Source organism: Trachurus trachurus, assembly GCF_905171665.1.
Source record: "Trachurus trachurus genome assembly, chromosome: 14".
Classification (NCBI taxonomy): Eukaryota; Metazoa; Chordata; class Actinopteri; order Carangiformes; family Carangidae; genus Trachurus; species Trachurus trachurus.
The window spans coordinates 10,015,694-10,038,017 of NC_139903.1; the positions used below are offsets into that span (position 1 = coordinate 10,015,694).

The 22,324-nt window shown below is 40.6% G+C and overlaps 1 protein-coding gene across 1 annotated transcript in view; it reads left to right on the forward strand.

Annotated features, from left to right (window-relative positions):
* The window catches only part of camkk1a (calcium/calmodulin-dependent protein kinase kinase 1, alpha a), a 54,098-nt gene extending 33,537 nt beyond the window's left edge, over nucleotides 1-20,561 (forward strand). The window contains exons 5-17 of the mRNA XM_083986517.1: nucleotides 178-229; nucleotides 1,385-1,518; nucleotides 5,951-5,987; nucleotides 6,383-6,404; nucleotides 8,672-8,760; nucleotides 12,312-12,511; nucleotides 13,724-13,777; nucleotides 13,988-14,061; nucleotides 15,757-15,844; nucleotides 17,156-17,284; nucleotides 18,251-18,354; nucleotides 19,840-19,887; nucleotides 20,285-20,561. Coding sequence (XP_083842643.1) covers nucleotides 178-229; nucleotides 1,385-1,518; nucleotides 5,951-5,987; nucleotides 6,383-6,404; nucleotides 8,672-8,760; nucleotides 12,312-12,511; nucleotides 13,724-13,777; nucleotides 13,988-14,061; nucleotides 15,757-15,844; nucleotides 17,156-17,284; nucleotides 18,251-18,354; nucleotides 19,840-19,887; nucleotides 20,285-20,357 — 1,104 coding nt within the window. The 3' untranslated portion in view covers nucleotides 20,358-20,561. The remainder of the gene's footprint in view (nucleotides 1-177; nucleotides 230-1,384; nucleotides 1,519-5,950; nucleotides 5,988-6,382; nucleotides 6,405-8,671; nucleotides 8,761-12,311; nucleotides 12,512-13,723; nucleotides 13,778-13,987; nucleotides 14,062-15,756; nucleotides 15,845-17,155; nucleotides 17,285-18,250; nucleotides 18,355-19,839; nucleotides 19,888-20,284) is intronic.
* The last annotated feature ends 1,763 nt before the right edge of the window (nucleotides 20,562-22,324 follow it).

The following is a 22,324-nucleotide window of genomic DNA, read 5'->3' on the forward strand; positions in this document are numbered from 1 at the left end:
TCTTTGTTTAATGTCTTAAAGGAGCCATTTACATTGATAGGTACATTTATTTGATACTTGCTTGTTTTAGTTCACATAAATTATTGTAAATGAATACTGATTTTGACTCCCCTCACTTTTTATAATAACTCTATGTGACCACACTGTATGAGATAAATTATTTTTTCACTTTCTTAGGCCATGAAGGTGGTGTCCAAGAAGAAGCTGATGAAACAGTGTGGTTTTCCACGTAAGTCCTGCTCTCTTCTATCATATCCACACAAAATCAAGCAGGTGACGAGCTTGAAGGAAGTAACCAACAGACAATTACATGGCTGCACCCATGTCTTTAGACCAGATCTCATGTCTGTTGTCTGAAAACAGCATCACAGGTTCCTGAACGTGAATAGACAACGGGGCCACAACCACGAACAACACACAACACATTCACACAGTTCCCTGCAGTGTTCAGAAAGACTGCTCTCTCTGACATAACATCTCAATTACATGTAGTGCTATGGAGGTTGAATACCTGTTAAAAAAAAAAAAAAAAAACATACATCAGTTATAAGAGAGGTCTGGAGCATTGCGAATGATTGTGTGAAGAAATCCAGGTTTCAACACAGTGACAGTAAACACCAAGAGACAAACAACAGGCACATTTCATAGCGAAAGAGGAACAGCGTGATGGATGGATGAGAATGTAGAAGGAATGTGCTAATTACCACTCGGCTTAATGGCAGTGTTTGCCACTTAAAGTTAAGATCTCTTTTTCCAGAGGTATTATGTTGCTGCCAGTGAAAAAAATGAACTTGTAACAGCTTACTGTATGTTTGGTCTATTCATATTTAGAAAACAAATCCACAAAATCTTGTTAGAGTTAGTATGAAGTTGATGAAACTGCTCACCTGTTGTGGTAGAAAAATTAGAAAAAACGGTGAAATCTTTGCTTTCAGCTTGTCCATTCATAGTTTCTCCGACAGCCATTGAAAGCTCAATGTCCCTGACAGTGAGAAAAAAAGTTGTTCTCAGCTGAAAAATATTTGCTTTTGTATTTTTTTCAAAGTCAAAGAAAATGTATTGCCATGTCAACCAGTGACAAGGAATTTGTCTTGGTTTGCTCTCCAGTACATACAACACGACACGACCCCACATGAAAAACACATGCGGGGGACAGAATAAATTACAAAATACAATACAATTTACAAATGACAGGGAACAGTACCCAGCGACATCATGTACACAGTATGGTGCAAAGTGCAATAGTGCAAGTCAATGTGAGTTCATGAGTCGTTGCTCACAGTAGATAAATCTTTGTATCTGATTTCCCTGTCATGACTAATCATGATCAAATGAATCATTTAAGTGAAGTTGTGTTTGTGGTTTATGTGGGTCTGTCTGGCAGGTCGCCCACCCCCAAGAGGACCCAAAGCAGCCCAGGGAGAGCAGCCCAAAATATTAGGACCCCTGGAGAGGGTCTACCAAGAGATTGCCATCCTCAAAAAACTAGACCACATCAACATCGTCAAGCTGGTGGAGGTAAGAGTCTCTCAGCAGGAAATGGTTAATGACATGTTTTCATTTGCATTAATGGAGAAGACTGATTTTTTTTTTTTTTTTTTTTTTTCACTGAATGAAAAAGCTGAAAAAACACATTGAGATGAGAATGTGCTGTCTGCAGTATTTAGCCACATTAGCAGCAAACTTCTGCGAATGATAATGTGAGTGGGTAGGTCCACCACTTTGGTCCAGACTGAATTATTAGATGGTGCAACGGAGGGTCTGACCTTTAGCAAACTGAGACGTGGCTCCAGTGAAAGACTGTGGGCAGGAAAGACGATCAAGGTCAGCAGCTTTGTTTTAGGAAGAGCGAGAGTACACAGACATCCACGCCGCGAGCAATATGTTGCATCCTAGAAAAAAAATATATATACAACAAATAACAACTAACAACTAAATTAATACGCAATACCATGCAGCTGTTAAATGTTGCCCTTTAATTTATTGCAATGTGTAAATGCCTAGCTTTGAATAGAAGCAGGTGTTAAAGTCGTTGCACACAAAATACTAAATATTATAGCAGATTACCACAAACTGCTTTACATTACTATTCATAAGTATTCATGACTGACAACTATAGCCCACTGAAATAAACAACGTGGTGGCCCTCTCCACCACTTGCACAGTTATGACCCATTTGAGACTAAATCAGTAACATAACGTTGTCTATCAACAGCAAAACACCATGGCAACATGAAAAGGACTTATATTATGTTAATTTACTCAGAAGCTGTGTCCAGAAATGACTCCTCTGATCTGTGTGCGCTCTGCATGCAGTGAGAGCAGACACTGGCTGTCACGCTGGCACCTCTCACAAATGAGGCTCAGCATGTTTCTAACGCATGGATGAAAATATGCATTTGTGTTTGTGTGTGTGTATGTGTGTCTACCACAGGCACAAGGTAATAGGTAGCCGGCTTGTTAGAATCATGAATGTTAACATTTTCTTGTTGGAAAGCAGGTGAAATGACAAGATACAAAAATAAATGACGAAAAAGAAATGCAACATACGAAGCAAACGATTCAAAAGAGAAATGAAAGACTGAAAAAGATACAAACCAACCACAAACAACCCCAACTACAATTTTTTTTGGGGAGTACTCCCTTCAGGAACAGTAAAATGAATTGTAGATGGTGCAGAATCCTGCAGCCTGCCTGGTGTTTAATCACTCCAGAAGGTCAGATGTCACTTGGTTACTCATAGATCTACCCTGACTATGCATGGCCACCAAGGAACCAGCGCTGCCCTCAGACTGACTTCTGGGTCTGCACCGTCTACTTGAACTCAGTGATACAGCCTCATACTCGTCGTCTCAGCCACTTTGTCCCTCCAGGGAATATTGTCTGGCGTTTCTGTCCCTGAAAACAAGGCGATCAAAGTTCAGCCTGTTCTCGACTGCCGTTCCCTGATGGCAGAAAAAGCTACTGAACGCTATCAGAGCTGGAGCATCCCTCTCTCTCTCTCGCTTCAGGAAAATCTTGAAGACTCATCTCTTCTGAGAGCTCCACCACCACCAGATGGAAAATGCAGCTGCGCCATTTATAGCTGCTGTTACGTGTTTCTTCCATCTTTTGCTGGATGTTTTAGTGGAGGATTATCCTTTAGCACTGTATCGCCAGATAACCTTTTTGTGCCGTGTGCCCCTGACTCATGCTTTTGTATTTATGTCATGTCAGGTTATGTCAGACAGAAAAGGTGGATAAAACCATGTGCTGCCAGGAAACAGGTGGAAAATAAGAGGCTGTTTACCCCGCAGCACATCTATCACACTAATATCACTGGACCTTTATGACATTTAGGTGACATATTCTGGCTTCCACTCTGTAAATAGATTCTAATATTTACACCAGCCAAAGCTCTCAAACCGAGTTGGGAAATTTTGAAGATGGATTGATTCCAGTTTCTACAGAGGCGGCTGTTTATGAAATATGATAGCCGACTTTGAAGATGTGATTCAAGATGTCCGCCGCTCCCTTGCGATATTATCAGAGCATTTTTCAATCTTAGCCAGATGGCTCGGGCAGCATCTCTGTGACGGGGAGTTAAGCTGGAGGAGTCGGTGGGAAAGCTGTCTGGCTTGTTCAAGTGGAGAGTTTGCCAGAGATATGGAGTTTTTTTTTTACCTGAAAGTTGAACACTTGTGCTCCTGTGTGCTTGCTCCAACAAAGACAGACACACACACACACACACACACACACACACACACACACACACACACACACACACACACACACACACACACACACACACACACACACACACACACACACACACACTCATCTCCTCCAATCTTTGGCCGCCCTCACTTGCATAATGGGCATACGTAGGCAACAGGAAGACTTGCTCTCTCCCACTCGCCATCTCTCTCTGTTCATCAGTTTAAATGGGTTGTGCTTGAATCATTATGGATATCCAACTGATTCCTGTGAGACTGCAGTCCAGTCCATCTAATTATTAAGAGACATTTTCACTCGTTTTGAAACATTAAAGCCCACGCCGAGTGGAACAGATTAAAACTGATGAAAGAGATATGGTCATTTGTCACAGATGGAAAGAGACAATGGAAAGAGACAGAGAAACCAGCTCCATACTTGCAAAGGCGTGCAGTTGTTATGAGAGCTGAGATCTGGAGCTCACTTTATGTAATTTCCTCATAAATCAAGATACAGTTTTTATGCATCTTAGCAATGTTTAACAACTACAAGTACTGTACCAAGACAAGGCTACTAATGGTTTGCACTGCACACAACAACAGCTCTGTTGCTGTGTATGGCTTTTTGTGCCTTTCCTCAGAGCAAAGGGAGGAAAAACAATGAGTTATGCAGTACACTATTTATCTAAGGAAACACATACAAGACGATCTGAGCAAACTTTCAACTATTGACTCTTTCACACCATGAGAGTGTCATGTGTAAATAGTGTTCCTGTTGTTTTTTCGAGGTGAGTTCCTGCCCCTGTTTTTCCACTACTGTGTCCTTGGCAGACCTTAGCTTCGCTGTGGCCATTTAAATTTACCAACATGTTGTATTGCTCCTTATGGACTGTGTGTGTTGTTTTTGAGCTGTGAGCAGTTGCCTTGCAATAGCACAGCATATAGGCCAAGTAGTCCTGTGGGAACACCTATTTTCACTAACCTGGCAGTGGCTGCATTATCGACCAGCAAACAGGCAACGGCCCCAGAGCTCCAGGCGCCTCCAAGGCTCTATGCTTCATTTGTTTTAATCTAATTTAACATTTGTAAAAGAAAAAAAAGAAAGAAAAATCACCACTGAAGCATAATATTAACTCACAGGATGTGCTTCAAGGCAGGCCCTACTTTTATTGTCACTTAGAAAAAGTCTTCATTGTTTTGTTTTATCATTGCACCCCTGTAACATAAAAATAAATAAAACAGCGTCTAGTCAGTTTCAAGCAGGGAAGAGGGGTGGACTTCATAACTCGAACCCCCGATTTTTCTCATTTTCAAATATGTAGATAACAAAAATGTTTTTATTTTATTTTCCACAATGGAATAAAAAGTAATAAGTAATCATCTAAATTACATTTTTATCAAAAAATGAAAAGGAAACACAACGACTGAACATAGTGTTATTTAGCTACCTGAAAGCATCTGCAGGGCTCACACACTATACAGTATAGCTCTAGATTCGCATAACAATTTCATATACCGCACAAAACATGCAGACAGCACATCGACATGTATCAAAAGCTAAGCTATTTACCTGTCAGGTGTTGTAGATTTAAAGGTAACATTAAGATAGATGGACGGAAGATTTCATTCAGATACCTTGAAGAGGGCTAAAGCTAGATGAGCCACAGTAACGCCGCGTTAGCAGGAACAACTATACTAGATTAGAGAGAATGGTTTTGACAGAGATTCGACATGCTAACTGGATTTGCTGAGCCTGTGTGGATACCTCGTGATCGACACCTGTAACCATGGTAACGGTGCAAAAAAGGATATCAAAAGCCGTAGCCGCAAAATGCTTAGAGGATTTAAGAGTAAAAAATGCATGACAAATATGAGATGAACATTAAACCTAGAGTAAATGGAGTTAGTAATTGGACCTAAAGGGGGCCCCCACGGCAGTCTGGATCTGGCCGTGAACCAGGTCAAGTGTCAAGTGCAGAAATGTGAATTTGCACTCATTATGTAGCGCTGGTGTTTTACATTACAACTCCCACTACTGTTGTGATTGCTGTTTTGTGAATGACAAACAGTTTTTATATGAGAGTAAAGGAAAGGTCAAAGGGTCATTTTCATCCAGCTGTCATCACAGGTTCCTCTTACAGTGAAATGTTGCTCATTACTTTTTTTTAGGGAGAAAAATACTGTTCATTTCTGCAGTGTTTCAGTCCTGAATTCATATTTTCCATTTTCCATTCATGGTGATTATGTTAATATTACAGGTGCTGGACGATCCTGCGGAGGACAATCTTCACATGGGTACGCTAAATCCAAATCTTTCTCTCTATTTTTTTTCCCCTCTCTCTCAGCCTTTGGCACTTGGGGCATATGGCACCAACGAGCATTCATACAACTTATTCATAATTCAGATCATCTCTAGCTTCCCTCCACGCCACCTCAGGGCTCTCACATTATGCAGAAACCCTCCATCAGTAGTGCCAGGTTAGGTTACAGTCAGGACACCTGTTCATGTAAAACTTCAACCTCTTTGTGCTTAATGTGGCACATTCAGCTAATTAAATGACAGGGAATGAATGTGAGGCTGGGGGTGTTGCCTCTGTGGCAGCAGTGGTCAAACCCAGCTGAATGAGGGGATGAATAAATTGTGTCCTCTGACATGTTCCCATTTCCTTCTCTCTCCCTTTTCCTGACAGTGTTTGAGCTGATGCGTAAGGGGTGAGTAGAGAACATGTCCTCTTTCTGAATAATGTAAAGCCTGTCCCTTCTGTGCCACTACTATCCACCCCTTATTTCTGCCTGCCTTCATCCCTGCCTTGGTTTCACCAGTGTTCTCCTTCATTACTCCGAGCTGACTCAGTGCGGGTGTTTGTTCCATCCCAGGCTTCAAAGGGATTGATAATGTTCTTAGGTTTTCACAGTTATTACCAGTGGCAGTCAGCCCTGTAAGCGTTTCGGGCCCTGATGCATGAGCTGCTCCTTCCTACACCGATAAAAATTTGTGATTATCTAATGATCTGAGACCTTTTGCTATTGTAAGTAAACGGAGGTGGGAGGGAGTAGCTGGCATCATTTCACATTTACGGATAAATAAGTCAAATAGTCCTAAGATACACTCTATTTGTTATTTGTTGGCTTTTTCATAATCGGGGAAATTCTCTCTTGTTGCCCCCAGGAGGAAGATGATAGACAGCTGAGCTGATTAATAGAGCTGCTGTTAATCTGTCCTCTGCTTCTTATAATAATAACTTTCTTTTCCTTTTTTGATACATGGAATGCAATTCATAGTGTTGCCATGCAACAACTTGTCTTACCACCTCCGAAAAACAGGACTTATAATGAAAGAGATAGTAGTAATAGCACTATTATCATTTTTATTATCACTTGACAATTCCTGGAATGATTGAAATGGGATTTGCTTTGACATCGTCTATTTTACAACATATTAGATGGTCTATATTTATGGACAAGATCATCTAACCCCTAACCCAAGATTAATTCATGTCATTCATATATAAATAAACATCTTAAGTAGATTCACACCTTTTTTTAGTTGTAACAAAAAATTGTGTCTAGCTGATGAATACACATCTATTATTGAATCATTCATACATAAATGACATCCAACCACATCAGGACGCAAGAATCTGTTGTATTTAGTGCTCTATTACAACCCATACTAGATAAACTTAAGTCACATTAACATTTAAATTATATCTGCTTCACTGCTGTGTTTTAAAATATGATAAAGCATTTGTTGTTTACATAGAGTACTGCTTGTAAATGCTAAACAGTAGGATTACAATAAAGTGCTAGATAGATAATCAAGAGGTTAACCCCCATGGTGACGTATCAGAAGGCTATACATAATTTGATTGATCTCAATTTTGATACAAATTTGCACTGTGTATATGCCATACCAACATACAGGCTTTTCCTGTCTTATTTTATTACCTTGGTCTGAAGTTATTCCACCACATTGCTTCAAATTTTAATTAACACACATGAAACCTCAGGCAGTGTAGTAATGTCACATCACAGGAGAACCGTAAAGCTGTAACCACTGATTACATATGTTATCAAAAGCTCTGATAATCATTTTGATAATTAATTAATTGATTATTTAATATATGAAATGTCAGAGAATATTGAAAAAAGTCAATTATTATTCCCTGAAACCAAAGTTAACATCTTCAAATGTCTTGTTCTTGTTGCGCTCAGTGTCTAGACAAATTATCAAACGTGAGAAGCTGAGAATAGGGAATTATTGCCTAGAAATAATTAGTCAATTATGAGAACTATTAAATTTTCATCCCCAATCAAGCTTTATTGTCCTGGTTGACTTCAGGGGGTCTGGGAAATAAATGAGACTGACATGTATGTTGAAGGTCAATGGGGCCCAACTGTAAATATTTGCCCTTGGCCTGTGTGGAGGTTTATGGTTATATGCTGGAGCGGATCCAGTTTGATTCGTTCATGCTGTTCAAAATGGGATTGTGTTGGAAATGTTGATCTCTAATTCAAACAATATGATCCTCTACATTCATATATTTGTCATGAGTCAGCTGGAGGCTTGGTATGGATTTAATTCCCTTTAAGGCAGATTAAACCAGGGGCTGTAGAAGAGCCTTGCAGAATGTTTATATTAATGCATAGTGAACACGGTTACATCTTCCGAGAAGTAATTTGCCAAAGTGCTTTATTTATGTCAAACAGCAACTGGGCTCTTTTTTTCGTTCAGTTGGGTTTAGGAAAAACAAATAATGGCCTTGATTGTGAGTGTCAGTGCTGTTTGATCAGGATGTGTTTGTCTGTTTGGATGGGCGTCTCATTTGAATGTTCACATTTCACATTTGGAGTGAAATACCAGTGTCATATCAATGAAACAACAGATAACACATAATCTATGGATTTTTCTGCCTCTCTGTCTGTGTATCTGTGGCTCCTCTGCACAACCACCACTCCCTGCCTGGCTGGATTTGCAGTCCAGTGATGGAAGTGCCCACAGACAATCCTTTGTCAGAGGAGCAGGCGAGGTTATACTTCAGAGACGTCATCCTGGGCATCGAGTACTGTAAGTATCCTATAAAAGCACTCCACTTTCTGAACATATACCCTTTTATGATAGGCATTATGATGCAAAATTAGAAGCATGTGTGCAGTGTCTATCCTGCTGTTGGCTGTTTTCGTGCTCTACGGATACAATAGCACTCCTTTTTTGTCTTAAGGAACAAAGTGTTCCTCGCTTTCTGTTTCCATGCCCTCGGGGTCTGGCTGCAGTTGTACGCTGTCCACCTCATCAACACTGAGCCTCTGTTCAGTGATATGGTTTTTTTTGCCAGCTGTGGCCTCATTTGCCACACTGGGTCCATTTCACTGGGCCGTGAGCCCAATGATTAGTGATCAATGCTGCCTCTTTCTGAGTCCACAGACTCATTACACACTTTCAGTATTTTTTGTTTGTTTGTTTTTAAGGTTAGTGGCTGCACCACATAGACCTCAGGAGTCACATCAGGTCACATTTTTTTTAAGATGGGTTACATTTCCTGCTGAAGGGCACAGCAGCAGGGCAGATTAACCATGTTAAAAGTCAGTGAAAAGTGATTTTCTCAGTAATTTTGGTGGCTACAAACTATGGGACCCAGACATGTTCAATATCAAATTAATAATAATAAAAAACACACAATTATTTAAGCCTTTAACTCATTATGATGTAATACTTTATTTTTATTTCATTATAAGCGCTCTAATTTAGAAATGCCCTCACCAAAAGTCTGCTTTATTGCATATGAACTACATGGCTTGTTTTTGTTGTGTGATTGTGGTTAAGAAGTTACACTAACAAGACAGTTGGCTGGAGAAAGAAACAGCAATATATTTTTGAATTCAGCTTCTGTGAACAAACTTAACACCCCAAGTAACTAGACCTGTGAAGCTTCACAGTGAGGAGCCTGTGTTAAAGCCCCTGTCGGCTCAGGTGACCACAGACTCTCTCTGAGGAACAGTATTAGACTCCCGGGGCTGAAAAGTGAGAAGTCTGTCTACTGCTGTCATGACATTATGAAATAAAAATAAATTATACATCCTATTATGAAAACAAGAATGAAAAATGAGCATTTCAAACTCATTAGATGTTAAGTAATGTTATTATATCCATGTTAGAACTATTTACTCTTTAATATTTTTCCCTGTTAAAAGGGTTTTCCATGGAGTTTTTCCTCAGTCGATGTGAGGGTCTAAGGACAGAAGATGTTGTTACGATGCCATGTAAAGCCCTTTGAGACAAACTGTTTGTAAAAACGGGCTATACAAATAAAATTGCCTTGCCTTGCCTATGATATAGAAGTTTACATAACAAACCTACATAGGCAATTGAGGCTTTTCTCTGTTCTCTCTTGAAGTGTTGTGAAAGTGAAATAGCTTGAACAGTATCACAGTGGTCTTTCTGTAGGTCATTGATGTTGTGTGGTTTTAATTTGAGTATTATTAGAGCTAACGATGTTTAATCGGCAAGGCCATTAATAAGTTGAGTGCCTCATGGTTTAAGTAAGACCTCTTCAGACAAGAAGGCAGCACTTATCCAATCAGTGAAGCGTCCAGGGCTTAGCTCCAGACAGCCACTGAGCGTTAAGGCACAGAGATGTACTTAACTTTCAGCTCCAGGTGACGTGAAGTTCACCGTGTTCACATCGCTCTGACGCTGCAGCAATCAGCCAAAGATCAAACAGTCATTTCTTAACTACATGTTGCGTCGAAAAATTACAGATCAGACCAGATAGATGCTCTGCTCACAGCTTAACTAAATACAGACATGAACAAAATTGTTGGTAACCTTCTGTTAAAGAAAGGAAAACCCACAACTGTCACTGAAATAACTTGAAACTGACAAAAGTAAATGACCAAAGGACATTCCCCCAGAAGCTTTGTGGACAGACGAGACAAAACTGGAGCTGTTTGATCCAAAACTGAAGCTTTTTAGCGAGTCCCATCAGCTCACCGTACGTACACAGATGCAAAAATGAAGCATACAAAGAAAAGATCACTGTACCTACTGTGAAACATGGATCAGGCTCGGTTCTGTTCTTGGGTTGCTTTGCTGCACCTGCCACAGGGTGTCTTGAATCTGTGCAGGGTACAATGAAATCTAAGCAAAATGTGCTGCCCAGTGTCAGAAAGCCCCATTCTAAGTCGCAGGTCAGGGGTCCTCCAACAGGGTAATGACCCAAAACACACAACTAAACACACCCAAGACTGGCTGAGGACAAAACACTGGACTATTCTGAAGTGGCCTTCTGAGCCCTGGTCTAAATCCTATTGAACTTCTGTGGAAGGAACTGAAACATACAGTCTGGAGAAGGCACCCTTCAAACCTGCAGTGTGCTTATGAGGGAGCAGGGTGGGGCAAAATACCTGTTGACAGGTGCAGAGGTCTCTTTGAGAGTAACAGAAATCACCTGACTGCAGTGATTGCCTCAAAAGGTTGTGCAACAATTGTGGGTTTTTCTTCCTTTAAATGAAAGGATGCAAACAATTTTGTCCACATCTATATTAGATGAGGAATAGAGTCAGCACACCAGAGGCTGCTCTTTGAAAATTTAATAAATGTGACGTTTTGGGCACCTGCTTCTGGTGTGCAGACTCTATACTTCACATTACTTGGTCCAGCACGCAGTATTACATTTTTTGGGATGTGCGTGCTATTTGTACATCTATATTACACATATGTAGTTCATTTTATTATGATATAAATGCAAATAAATGTTAGAGTACTGTGTGAATTACATGTGGACAACTGCACCGTGACATTGTGCAAAAAACTTGACTGAATTCTGGATGTCCAGTACATTACTTGAGTATTTCCATTTACGGTACTTTTACTTTGTCCTGTCACTCCTCCCCTGTTTTTTCTCAGGGAGAGATTGTAGTTTGTATTACATGTATCTATCAGCTATAGTTACTAGTTAAAAAAAGATAAGCTGAATCCAATACAAGATGTTCATGAATATTAAAACAGTCCTCAAGGTTTTTGGCCTGTGAGCAGTAGTGCCTGGTTGGAGCTCTTTGTCCTATCAACTGATCTTCTCACATAGCTTCATTTAGATTTAAGTGCAAGGGCCAAAAAGAAACCCACATTTTTATTTTAATTTTGTGTAATTTTTTGTCCCATATCATGTCTGTTGTGTAATTTTTTGTCCCAATACTGGTCTAAGTTAAAACTAGTGCCATCCTGACCATCAATAACAGTAAAGTGTAGAAATGAAAAATACTGCTATTTCTGTCTTTCTATATTTTTATTTATTCTTATGCTTGTCATTTTTTGACTCACACCATCTTACTCAATGATAAGGTATTTCAGTAATAAAAGTTTTTTTTTATGGTTCCCAAAGAATGATTGAGAAGACAGAGAAATACCGAACTCACTGAGGCAGATTGCTGTGAAATTTACTGAATTCACTCGATCTTCCCCCAAGATACTGCTTCAGCTTTTCTGCAACACCACAGTTTAGATTTTCGGCTGCGATGCTGATAACGGTCCAAGAATAATAAAATCATCAGGGTGTATTTTTTCTGGCTTTATTATAGTAGCTCTAAAAAATTGACTAATGACTTCCTCTTTGACCTCAGTGCACTACCAGAAAATTGTCCATCGGGACATCAAGCCGTCTAATTTGTTACTGGGGGACGATGGCCACGTGAAGATAGCAGACTTTGGGGTCAGCAACCAGTTTGAGGGCAACGATGCCTTGCTCTCCAGCACAGCTGGCACTCCGGCCTTTATGGCGCCAGAGACCCTGTCAGATCAGCGCAAGAGCTTCAGTGGAAAAGTGAGTAAACTCCTTATTCATATATTAATACAAAGTGATTTATCAGTGTGTGTGTGTGTGTGTGTGTGTGTGTGTGCGTGTGTGTATGTGATTGTGTGCCTTTGAACTGATGTGATTACAGCAGCTGCAGGTGCTGGCGTGAGCCTAAACAACATGATTTGAAAATGAGAACCAATAAACCAAAATGAGATTTCAGACCTTTGCTGGCCTGCTAATCTGAGGAGCTAATTGCCATTGTCAGTTTGGACCAAGGCTATTGGTTTTTACGTGATATAGATTTTGCAGTGATTAGCATTATTGTGCAAAACAGTTTCTGCCTTAAAGATTGAACAATGATGTGTCATGATTGTGAAGGATAAGCTGCCACTCTTCCACAATGCTGGGACTCTACTCTAATCCTCATAATTTGCAAACCAATTTACCACAAAGCTTTCATTTTTCATTACAGCTGGAAGAGCTGATTGACATTATTCCTCCAGAGGTTTAGCAGTATGAAGGAGGCCTGTGAATCGGCCTTACTGTACAGTACCTACTGCCTCAGTCACAAGTCACAACAAAACTTCAGGTGTCAGCCTTGTCATCCTATTCATAGCTAACTTTATTGGCACAGATCATGATCCTTTCCATGGTGGTAATCACTGGGGGCTGATGAATTTGCTCCAGACAGGACCTCGCATATCTATGAAAGAGGGCTCAGAATAGAATCTCTGATTGCAGACAAAACACTATCAGGACTAAGAGCCATTGAAATGTCTCTGCCCACTGTTTCTTCAAGCTTTCAAGAAATATATGCATTTTTAGTGGCCACTTTTTCTCTGATTACTCTCACTTTCATCCTGATTTGGATTTGTTTAAAGAGAGCTCTGGGTCCACTATTCACCAACATTTGTGATTTTTGAGTTTCAAGTCATCTGTGAAATACTTAACATTTGACACTCGCTCAGTCCCAGTTGTACATCACGCCATTAGTGCATTAGTTTGAGAAAGAAGACTACAAGCCTGATGGATAGTTGTTGTCATACACATCCATCCCTAAGGCATCTGATCCCCAGAAAACAAGCTTTAAATGTCCCATGAATCACCCCTGGCAGCCTGTATTGATTTAGGTCACTGTAATGACGGTATTTGTTTTTCACCGTATTCCTATTAGTATAATTTTGCACTCTGTTTACTGTTATGTTGGATTTGACAACACTGCTCTCTCTCTTGCAGGCGCTGGACGTGTGGGCCATGGGGGTTACGCTCTACTGTTTTGTCTATGGAAAGGCAAGTGGAAAACGTTCAACTCACAGACCACAGTGGCACTTTCAGGACTGTGTATCATGAGTTTTGTTATGGTTATTAGTGCACCTACTAGAAGCTGCTGTTGTGTTTTCTTTCCTAGTTGTCTTCAGGGATACAGTTTCTCCCTGGCACAGTCGTAATTCAATGTTCTTCTCTTGTGTTTTTCACGGCTTTCTTCTGCTTCACCTGCAGTGCCCGTTTATTGACGAGTACATATTGGCTTTGCACAACAAGATAAGGACCAAGCCTGTGGATTTCTCAGAAACGTGAGTCCATCTTTTTGCACCCATCTCCCTCCTCCACTTTATTAATAGAGACAGCAGTAATGCTCCAGCAGCCACCTCCAGTCCACAGCTGCTGTCATTGTTTTCACTGATTGCCGTCTTCTAATCTGCATCTCCAATCGCAAAACCATTTTATTCTCCTCTCCAGTTACAAATTGCACCTACAAAAATATGAACGGCATCGCGCAGCAGTCAGTCAGACTCAGTGCCAGCACAAAGTAAATGTCAGGCGCATGTGATCAAAACAAGCATTGAGAAAGCAAAAAAAAAGCAAGGGGGCACTAGCAGCCTGGACACACACAAGCTGCTGCGCTTCCCCTATCTTCCTTTCTTCCCAACAGTTAAAGAAAAACAAAGAGGCCCTGTTGGGTGAATTATACAGGAAAGACAAAGAGAGAGCCTGAGATAATACGACAGAAAGAGGCTGGCTGTCGTGATAGTCTGATGAAGTACAAACACAGCCTCCGTGAAGGGCCCATGAGTGGCAGTTGGAGGATGTGTCAGTATGGGCAGGGGTCATATCAGCAATGGAAGTGTCTTCCCCCCCGGGAGCTCAAGAGACTCTACGGATGTGTGTAAAGCTCATTCATTAACCCCAACTCCCCCTGAACAGAATAGCACCCCACCTAATGAAATGCAGATACTGTAGTATTATTATTATTATTTGTAATGTCGGCTCTGATGGGGAGATTATACTGTAGGTGTGGTGGTATTGTTGCTGCTGGCATTATGATAAATGGCTGTATAAACACATTTTACTGAGATTCTAATAAACACTATATATTTTAAGTGTTTATCTAGAAGCTTACTAGTTGTACTGTTCATATGGTTGCTAACTCTTTTAGCCGTTTATCCACTAGCTTTAGCATAAACAAATTTAGACAGCGTCTAAACATTTTTTGCTGCTTATTTTAACCCTTTTTTATCATCATTTATTATCTAACTGTTTCAAATGTTTATCCTCAGGTTTCATGAAATGTAGTTAACCACCTGTAGCATATGCACTATTAATTTCTAATTGCTCATTTGCTACTAGACTAGTTTTTTCACACACAATCACAGCACATTTCAATGTTTTTGTTGAAGATTTAACAAGTTTAGCTTTCCTCCCACTGTTATGATGCTGAATTTGGAAATAACAGTATGACATTAACAGGGACTACTTAATATAGACCAGTGGAATCAATGACTTTCTTTCCATACGCAACTCTGGGGTAACAATACAATATCTGGTGACCAGATTTCCGGCCCTCACAATCTGTTCCCATCTTGTTTTGATGCTGAATTTGGTATAGCTGTATGAAAATCATAGCGACTACTTGTTACTTGGCTCCAAATCAAGGGTATCAGTTTGACTGCTCTGTGATTTTCCTTTCATACTCAACTCAAGTGGAACGGTATCTGACAGATTGATTTCCCTCTGTCCCAAATACAGCGTCATAACAGGAGAGCATGGATTCTGACAGCATATGATCAGAGGCTGGAAGTAGGCCTAGCTCCTTTTTTTAAGATAAGACTGGGGAGAAACTAGAAATTAGATTCAACACGCTGATATAATCAAGACATTTAAAATGCATGAATCAACCAGGTTTATGTGAGAACATGAATGACTGATTTCAACACTTAAGGCGAGCTCCAAAAACTTGTTCTGAATCGTTATTATCTTCTTTCATCCAGACCAAACATCAGTGAAGAGCTGCGGACTCTGATCTTACGAATGCTGGATAAGAACCCAGACACAAGGATAACCATCCCTGAGATCAAGGTAATTTAGAGGGCAAAGCAGCTGCGTAACAAGACCCTGGGGTTAGTTACTTATTGTCCAGGATGACAGTTGAACACGACCATAACAAGAGAATTTTGCTATTGATATTTAGAAACAACGGGACTGCCCTTCTCTCTGCAGCGTGTGGCTCGTCATACTCTGACCTCGCTGTGATACATACAGCAGGGTTTGTTTTATACATGTTGTGTTGCTGCAGGGCATGACGAAACCTGTTTGTCCCCGTGGAGCACAGGGGTGATACTGAGTCAGCAAGTAGTGGAGGGCTAGGGTAGGGAGGTCCAGAAGCAGAGCCATGAACAGATGACATTCCTTGTTGCCCACTGTGTTTCCATGACACAGTCTGATCATGTGTCAGTGAGTGGGTTTCTCACCAGACACTGTGTTTGTGTTAATGGCAAAAGAGATACAGTAATTATGCCATCATATATGCACAAACCCAGTCAATAGAGATAATAAATTGTTGTGAGAAGTTGCAGTACTACAGGAAGTTAAGTTGTTCATGTCATACACTGAAAAATATAGTCAAATTATTACAACACACTATACTTAAGGGATTTCAAATTCAATTTGAAGAGAATTTGAAGGTTGCCTCAGGTAGGCAACTCTTTAACATGAACACGCTCCCTACTGTAATTAAATCTCTGTCCATTGCTCTTTCATTACTAATTAATTCATACCAATACACACTGGTTTGAAACATTTGCAGATCTCCTGGTGTCTTCCTGGATTATGGACATTTGATTGATTGATGAACACGTGACAGTTTGTGTATGTTTCCCGTAGGAATGAAAAGGCTGGAAAAGAACCGACAGACAGGTTGTGGATGTCAGAAAACACAGTGACACTTGTTTTTTGACTTTCCATCAGATTTGATGATGGTTAGAAAATATGCAGCCCTCAAATCAAATCAAATCAAATCAATGAGATAAATAATGCAGGAACTTTGACAAAATCCACTCAGCCTGGTTCAGTCTGATGGATCATCTGTTTTACAGCAGCTTTTAAGTTTTGGATTTTTGAAGCATAATGAAATGAATGAAAACAGGCGGCAGCATGGCCACTTGACCGTGCTTATTAATGAATCCATCCTGTCGCATCGTGTCCAGTACAAGAGCTACAGTAGAGTGTAATTCAAAACTGCCATTGCCCTTTTGAATAATTTAAATATGAAACAATGCAGATATGTCCACTTGCAAACAAACATACTGTGGGTAACAAGATTTATTTTACAGGTTTTTACTGTATGTTCAGACACAGTCATATGTCATTTCTGTGTGCATATGTGTTCAGGTGGACCAGTGGGTGACCCAGGGTGGTACCGACCCCTTGCCTCTGGAGGAGGAGCACTGCTCCGTGGTGGAGGTGACGGAGGAGGACATCCAGAATTCAGTCAAGTTTGTTCCCAGCCTCTCCGCCGTGGTAAGAATCACTCGGTGGCCTCTGGTAAAGCTTTTTATCCAACCCTCTGTTAACCATTATTGTGACAAAATAATAAGCAAACAGACCAAGAAAATTGCACAGTCTTGTTTACCTTCATATAGGACAAGGTTGTGTCTCCTCATTGTTGAGCACCGAAGCCCAGAGAGGCCATTTTGGTGCCCCAGTATAAACATCTTCCTTTTTAAATTCATCTTTACAGAACAAAAAAGATAAAACTTAAACAAAAAATGAGTTGGCAGGCCATGACTGACACTGCAAACCTGAAGGCATAGGCAAGGAAACCAGACTCTGCAAATGCCATAATGTTGTTGAAACATTAAAAGAGAATGCATGCAAAGTATCTCTGCTGTAGGTTACTGTTGTAACATTACATTTTAAAGGTGGGCAAACAGTATATGGAATACATGAATAAATATCCCAAAATCAGCTGCACAAGATCTTACAAAGAGACTCTGTTCTCTGTTCACATATTTGTGATTGTTGTTGTTTTTTGTTGTGTAACAACTTGATGAATTTTCCATCTGAAGCCGTCAGTCTCCAGCTGGATGGGTGGTCACACACTGGTGACCTAAACACACATCAAGCTGATCATAAAAAGCACTGATGGAACAGATGTAAACACACTACAGGTGTGAGTTATCTTACCGACAAGTATTTCTTCCACAGCAGTTTCTGTATAAACCATCCACCATCTTATTAAAATGCGAAAGAGTTACTCATAAACTCTGCTCAGCTGCCAGGGAGGTTTCCCTTTTTTTTCCATGCATTACTTTTGAAGTTCCTGGCACAAAAACAACTTGTTGATTCCCCCCATGAGATCTCAGAGACTGTGTTTTGCTTCAGTCCCTGCACAACACACATTCCTTGGAAATCCCTCTACCCTCTGCATGCAAGCACAAGCAGAATTCCCAGTGGTAAACAACCTTTTGATTGTGAACTTTTCAGATCTTGGTGAAAGCCATGCTGAGGAAGCGCTCCTTCAGTAACCCCTTTGAATGTCCAACCAGGAGAGAGGAGAGGTCCATGTCCGCACCCGGCAGCCTGCTCATGTAAGCACGCACACACTCAGTCCAGCTGCCCGGCATGTCCACGCCTCTTTTGCACACTTAATAGTTGCATATATTATCCGTGAAGAGGAAAACTAAAACTGAAACCAACACGTGTCCGCAGGTTCTTATTGCTCAGATTGTTACCCCAGGGATTGATTCTTCACACCTGTCTCGTCTTTCTGCTGTATCAGGTTAACTGGCACCCATTCCTGTGTGGCAGAAGCTGCTGCTTCGTGTTGCCATAGCACCATAATTCATTCTTTCATTGTATGCAGTGGAGCCTACAGCTTCTCTGAGTGTTTCTTTGTGTGTTGCCTCCAGCTTTTAGAGGGACAAATAATGATACAGATCCACCAGTGCCTCGGGCTGACCTCGGATTTTCTTTTGCATGGATTGAAAGCGATTGTCCCGTCCCATCGTGCAGCTTTAACATATACAGCCACGGGCAGACTGGAGCATCTACAGTTGTTCCCTGCAGTTCTGCTGGTGTCCTTGGGACTGTAATCTGTGTTATGTGTCCAGCAGACACTATCATGAAGATGGACGACTGTAGTGCTGAATGTGGAACAGTCTCTAATCTCCTGTTGTGAGGGCTTTTTCTTTTCTTTTTTTTCTCTTTTTGATAATTTCTTCTCTATGTAGGTCGAGGTTTTGCCTGTAACAGTCTAGGCAGTCAGAGCTGAGAGCTGCTGTCTAAGGTAAAGGTGTTTTCAGAGGACGTGTATATTTGAAGCAACACTGCCCCCTGCTGGCAAATGAAAGAAAAAAGACTAACAAGTGGCACTCTCTTTATCATAGTAGTATGCAACAAAACCTCCCAGACAAAGGTCTTGTCTTCATTCTACCTTTTTTTGTTGTTGTTGCTTTTTTTTCCTTTTTATTAAAAAAAGGGTACATGCCCCATGGTTTTAAATATTGTACTTAATGGTATATTGTGTCTCCTTTAATCTGTTGCTTTTATTTCAGTATAGGGGGACTATCAATGGAAATTAGCCGTGTGGCTAGAATTGGAGTGTTGTTGATGTGCATTGTCCCTCTTGATCAAATAAAGGAAATTGAAATTGAAATTGCAATAGATTGATGGCTAGAAATAATGATAATGATGGATTTATTAATACACCTCTATAAAGGGGGGTTCATAAAGAGACAGTTTTAGAAATGAATGGACAAAATCAAAGCAGCAGAGACTAATATTTCAATATATCTAATATATATTCTAATATATCATTAACATACATACCGGTATACATCATAACTTTTCCCTGCGAGCCTGATTTGAACTTGTTATTCCTTTAAATGACATCTTGGTCCCTTGAGCATTTAATCACTGTTGGCTGGCAATCTCAGCACTACCACTGAAATGTGACAAAGTGACCTTCATGTCATGACGGTGGATTGTGCAGGACGCAGGTCATCTCCAGCACTGACCCGAGGTGACCTCTCCCCATCTGTGACCTTTCCATCTTTTCTCCCACTCTTCTGCAGGGACTCGTGGCCTTTCCGGCCTTCTTTTAAACTTCACCCCTCTCTCAGGTAACGCTCTCTCAGTACAGTCCGCCTCGCTGTCTGTCCCGTATCTACCAGCCGTTGCACCCCGCCATCATCTTACTCCTCAACTCCTGCTTATCCCCATCATGAGAAGTGATGGATCAGCCCCTCCCCAGCTGTCATCTCAGAGCGTTTTGTCTTCACCCTGCTGCTGCCATTTAACAACGCTGTGTTTCATGGATAAAGCATTTTGTGTCTTTTGCATTCATCATGTCAGAGGAAAAGAGGGGAAAAAAATCTCTGAGTGTGCTGCATTTGGAGATAAAGCATAAGCTTTTAATAGTGTGATGGTTCAGTTGTCTGTCTTCACGACAGGTGTCCAGCTTGAAATCATTGAATAAAAACGGATATTGATTCTTCTCTCTCTTATTTCCTCTCTCAGAAAGTGCAGCACAGGAGACGGACCAAGAGAAGGAGAGCTGGAGGACCTGCATGAGGACGAACCCTCGTCTTGAGTCTCCAGTCAGCAGAGCTTTGTCTTAAACTCTGACCCTTTACATCCCTTTGCTTGAACAACTGTGCGCTCACCCCTTCATCCACACATCTCCTTCAGTTGAGCTACACACTACAGGCTTCTGACAAAACTCCTGAGGTTTTTAATCTGATACAGTGCTTGTGTTTACAGTCAGACTTGTACGCTCAGGCTTGCTTTCATTTGTGCTTCCAGTCTTTCTTCTCTTGACCCAGTTTCTGATGTGGATGGTTGCTGGTTTTACCTGCTCAGCCACTTACTGACATCAGTGAACTGGTGAGAGGAGCTCTCTGGGTCATTACCAGTTTAAGTTATTGTTTTGCAAGACAACAAGAATATGTTTGCCAGCTTGTATTACTATACACTGTAATGAGCAAAAAAAACCTGTCAAACTCAGATTTCTTTAACCATATGCATGGTGAATAGTTAATCCTCGTCCACAGCCACCTGTCAATCAGAGACTGCCTGATGACGAGAAAAGAAACTTCTCTTTAATATTCGTCACACACTTCAGCATGTGAATGACACTATATTATCTCTTTAGAGAAAAAGAGGGCTTTTGATTTCTGATCAGTCTTTTTAATATTGTACATAGATGTCTCCACTGCTATCGTCGCACAGCCCTATTGTACATGTGCCATTCATCCGTAGCTTTATTTTTGAAGCGAGGTCATAAAGGTCGAAGTCCTTCCTCCTTCCTGGTTGAACTCCGTTGACGGGAGGGAAGAGGAAGTCGGCTCTCTGAGGGCGATCACACAGAAAGGGCAGCAGCTTTGTTATGCTCGAGTTCAATTCAAAGTGACTTTACCGCCGTGTGATGTGTAATTATTATTTTTTTGTTAGAAGTAATTTCATGCTTCTTCTCCTCCTCTGTTATGTGTTGTTTGTATGATGCTTTTGGTTCTCTAACGCTGTCTCTTTCTGTCCACATCATACTCTACTGTTTGGTCATTGTGACAGAAAATAGTGCATTTAGAAAGTGAATACTGTTTCATGGCCAGTGGGATCAGACTGAAAAAAAAAGCATTATGAACTAAGTCCACGTTTCAGCCTGTGCTACATCAGAACTTATTATACAAGATTCAAGGATGCAGAGCTGATTTAAAGGCATTTATAATCTCAATGTCCAAGCTGAACATCAGTGTGTGCTCTTGCACATGAAATTTAATCAATGGCAAACAGACTGTACACAAATTATTAGGATGGGAGCGGAGATCAGACATTGGGTATTTCTTTCTTTCTTTCCAACCCAGATTTATATTTTAAGAATCTTTTGTGGGATTGATTGGAAAGAAAGTCACAAATGATGGTCTTAATGAGGGGAATTAATTTCCAATAGCAATAAAGAAAGAAAAAATAATAATACATATATAATATATAATATAAAACTGGCTGTGAAAAATAATTACTCATACAGTATGTACGTATGTTTATCACAAGGTTGATAACAGATAATGATATAAATTACATTTCACCATATTGCATTTGTTGATGCTTTGCTGTTTTTATTTAGAAATGGTTGAACAAGCTCGACCAACCCAAAATATGTTTTAGTCAAATTCAGGCAAATGGAATGTAAATGCTGCAAAGAATCGTGCAGTTTTACAATTTGAACCTCCTCCTCACCCGAGTCATTTTTGCACAGTCCATAATTAGTTTGCCTCAACTGCCTTTTGATGTTTGAATTAGCCATGTGAGCCTATAGAGCTGAGTGATGTTGAGATTACAGATGAATGAAAGGGCATTTTTTCGTGTTATGAGTCTGTTGTGTTAGTCAAAGTGGTCGGCTCACTTGAAAAAAGTCAAATCAATGGGTTGTTTTGTTTTCGCCGACTCAACTCAACTCAATGAGAGTGTTTCTGCCTCCACAGCAGCTCTGCCTCAGATACATGTTTATATAACTAACTCCATTTGGAGTCTTTCTTCCCGTTACGCTGGGCTGGCACGTTG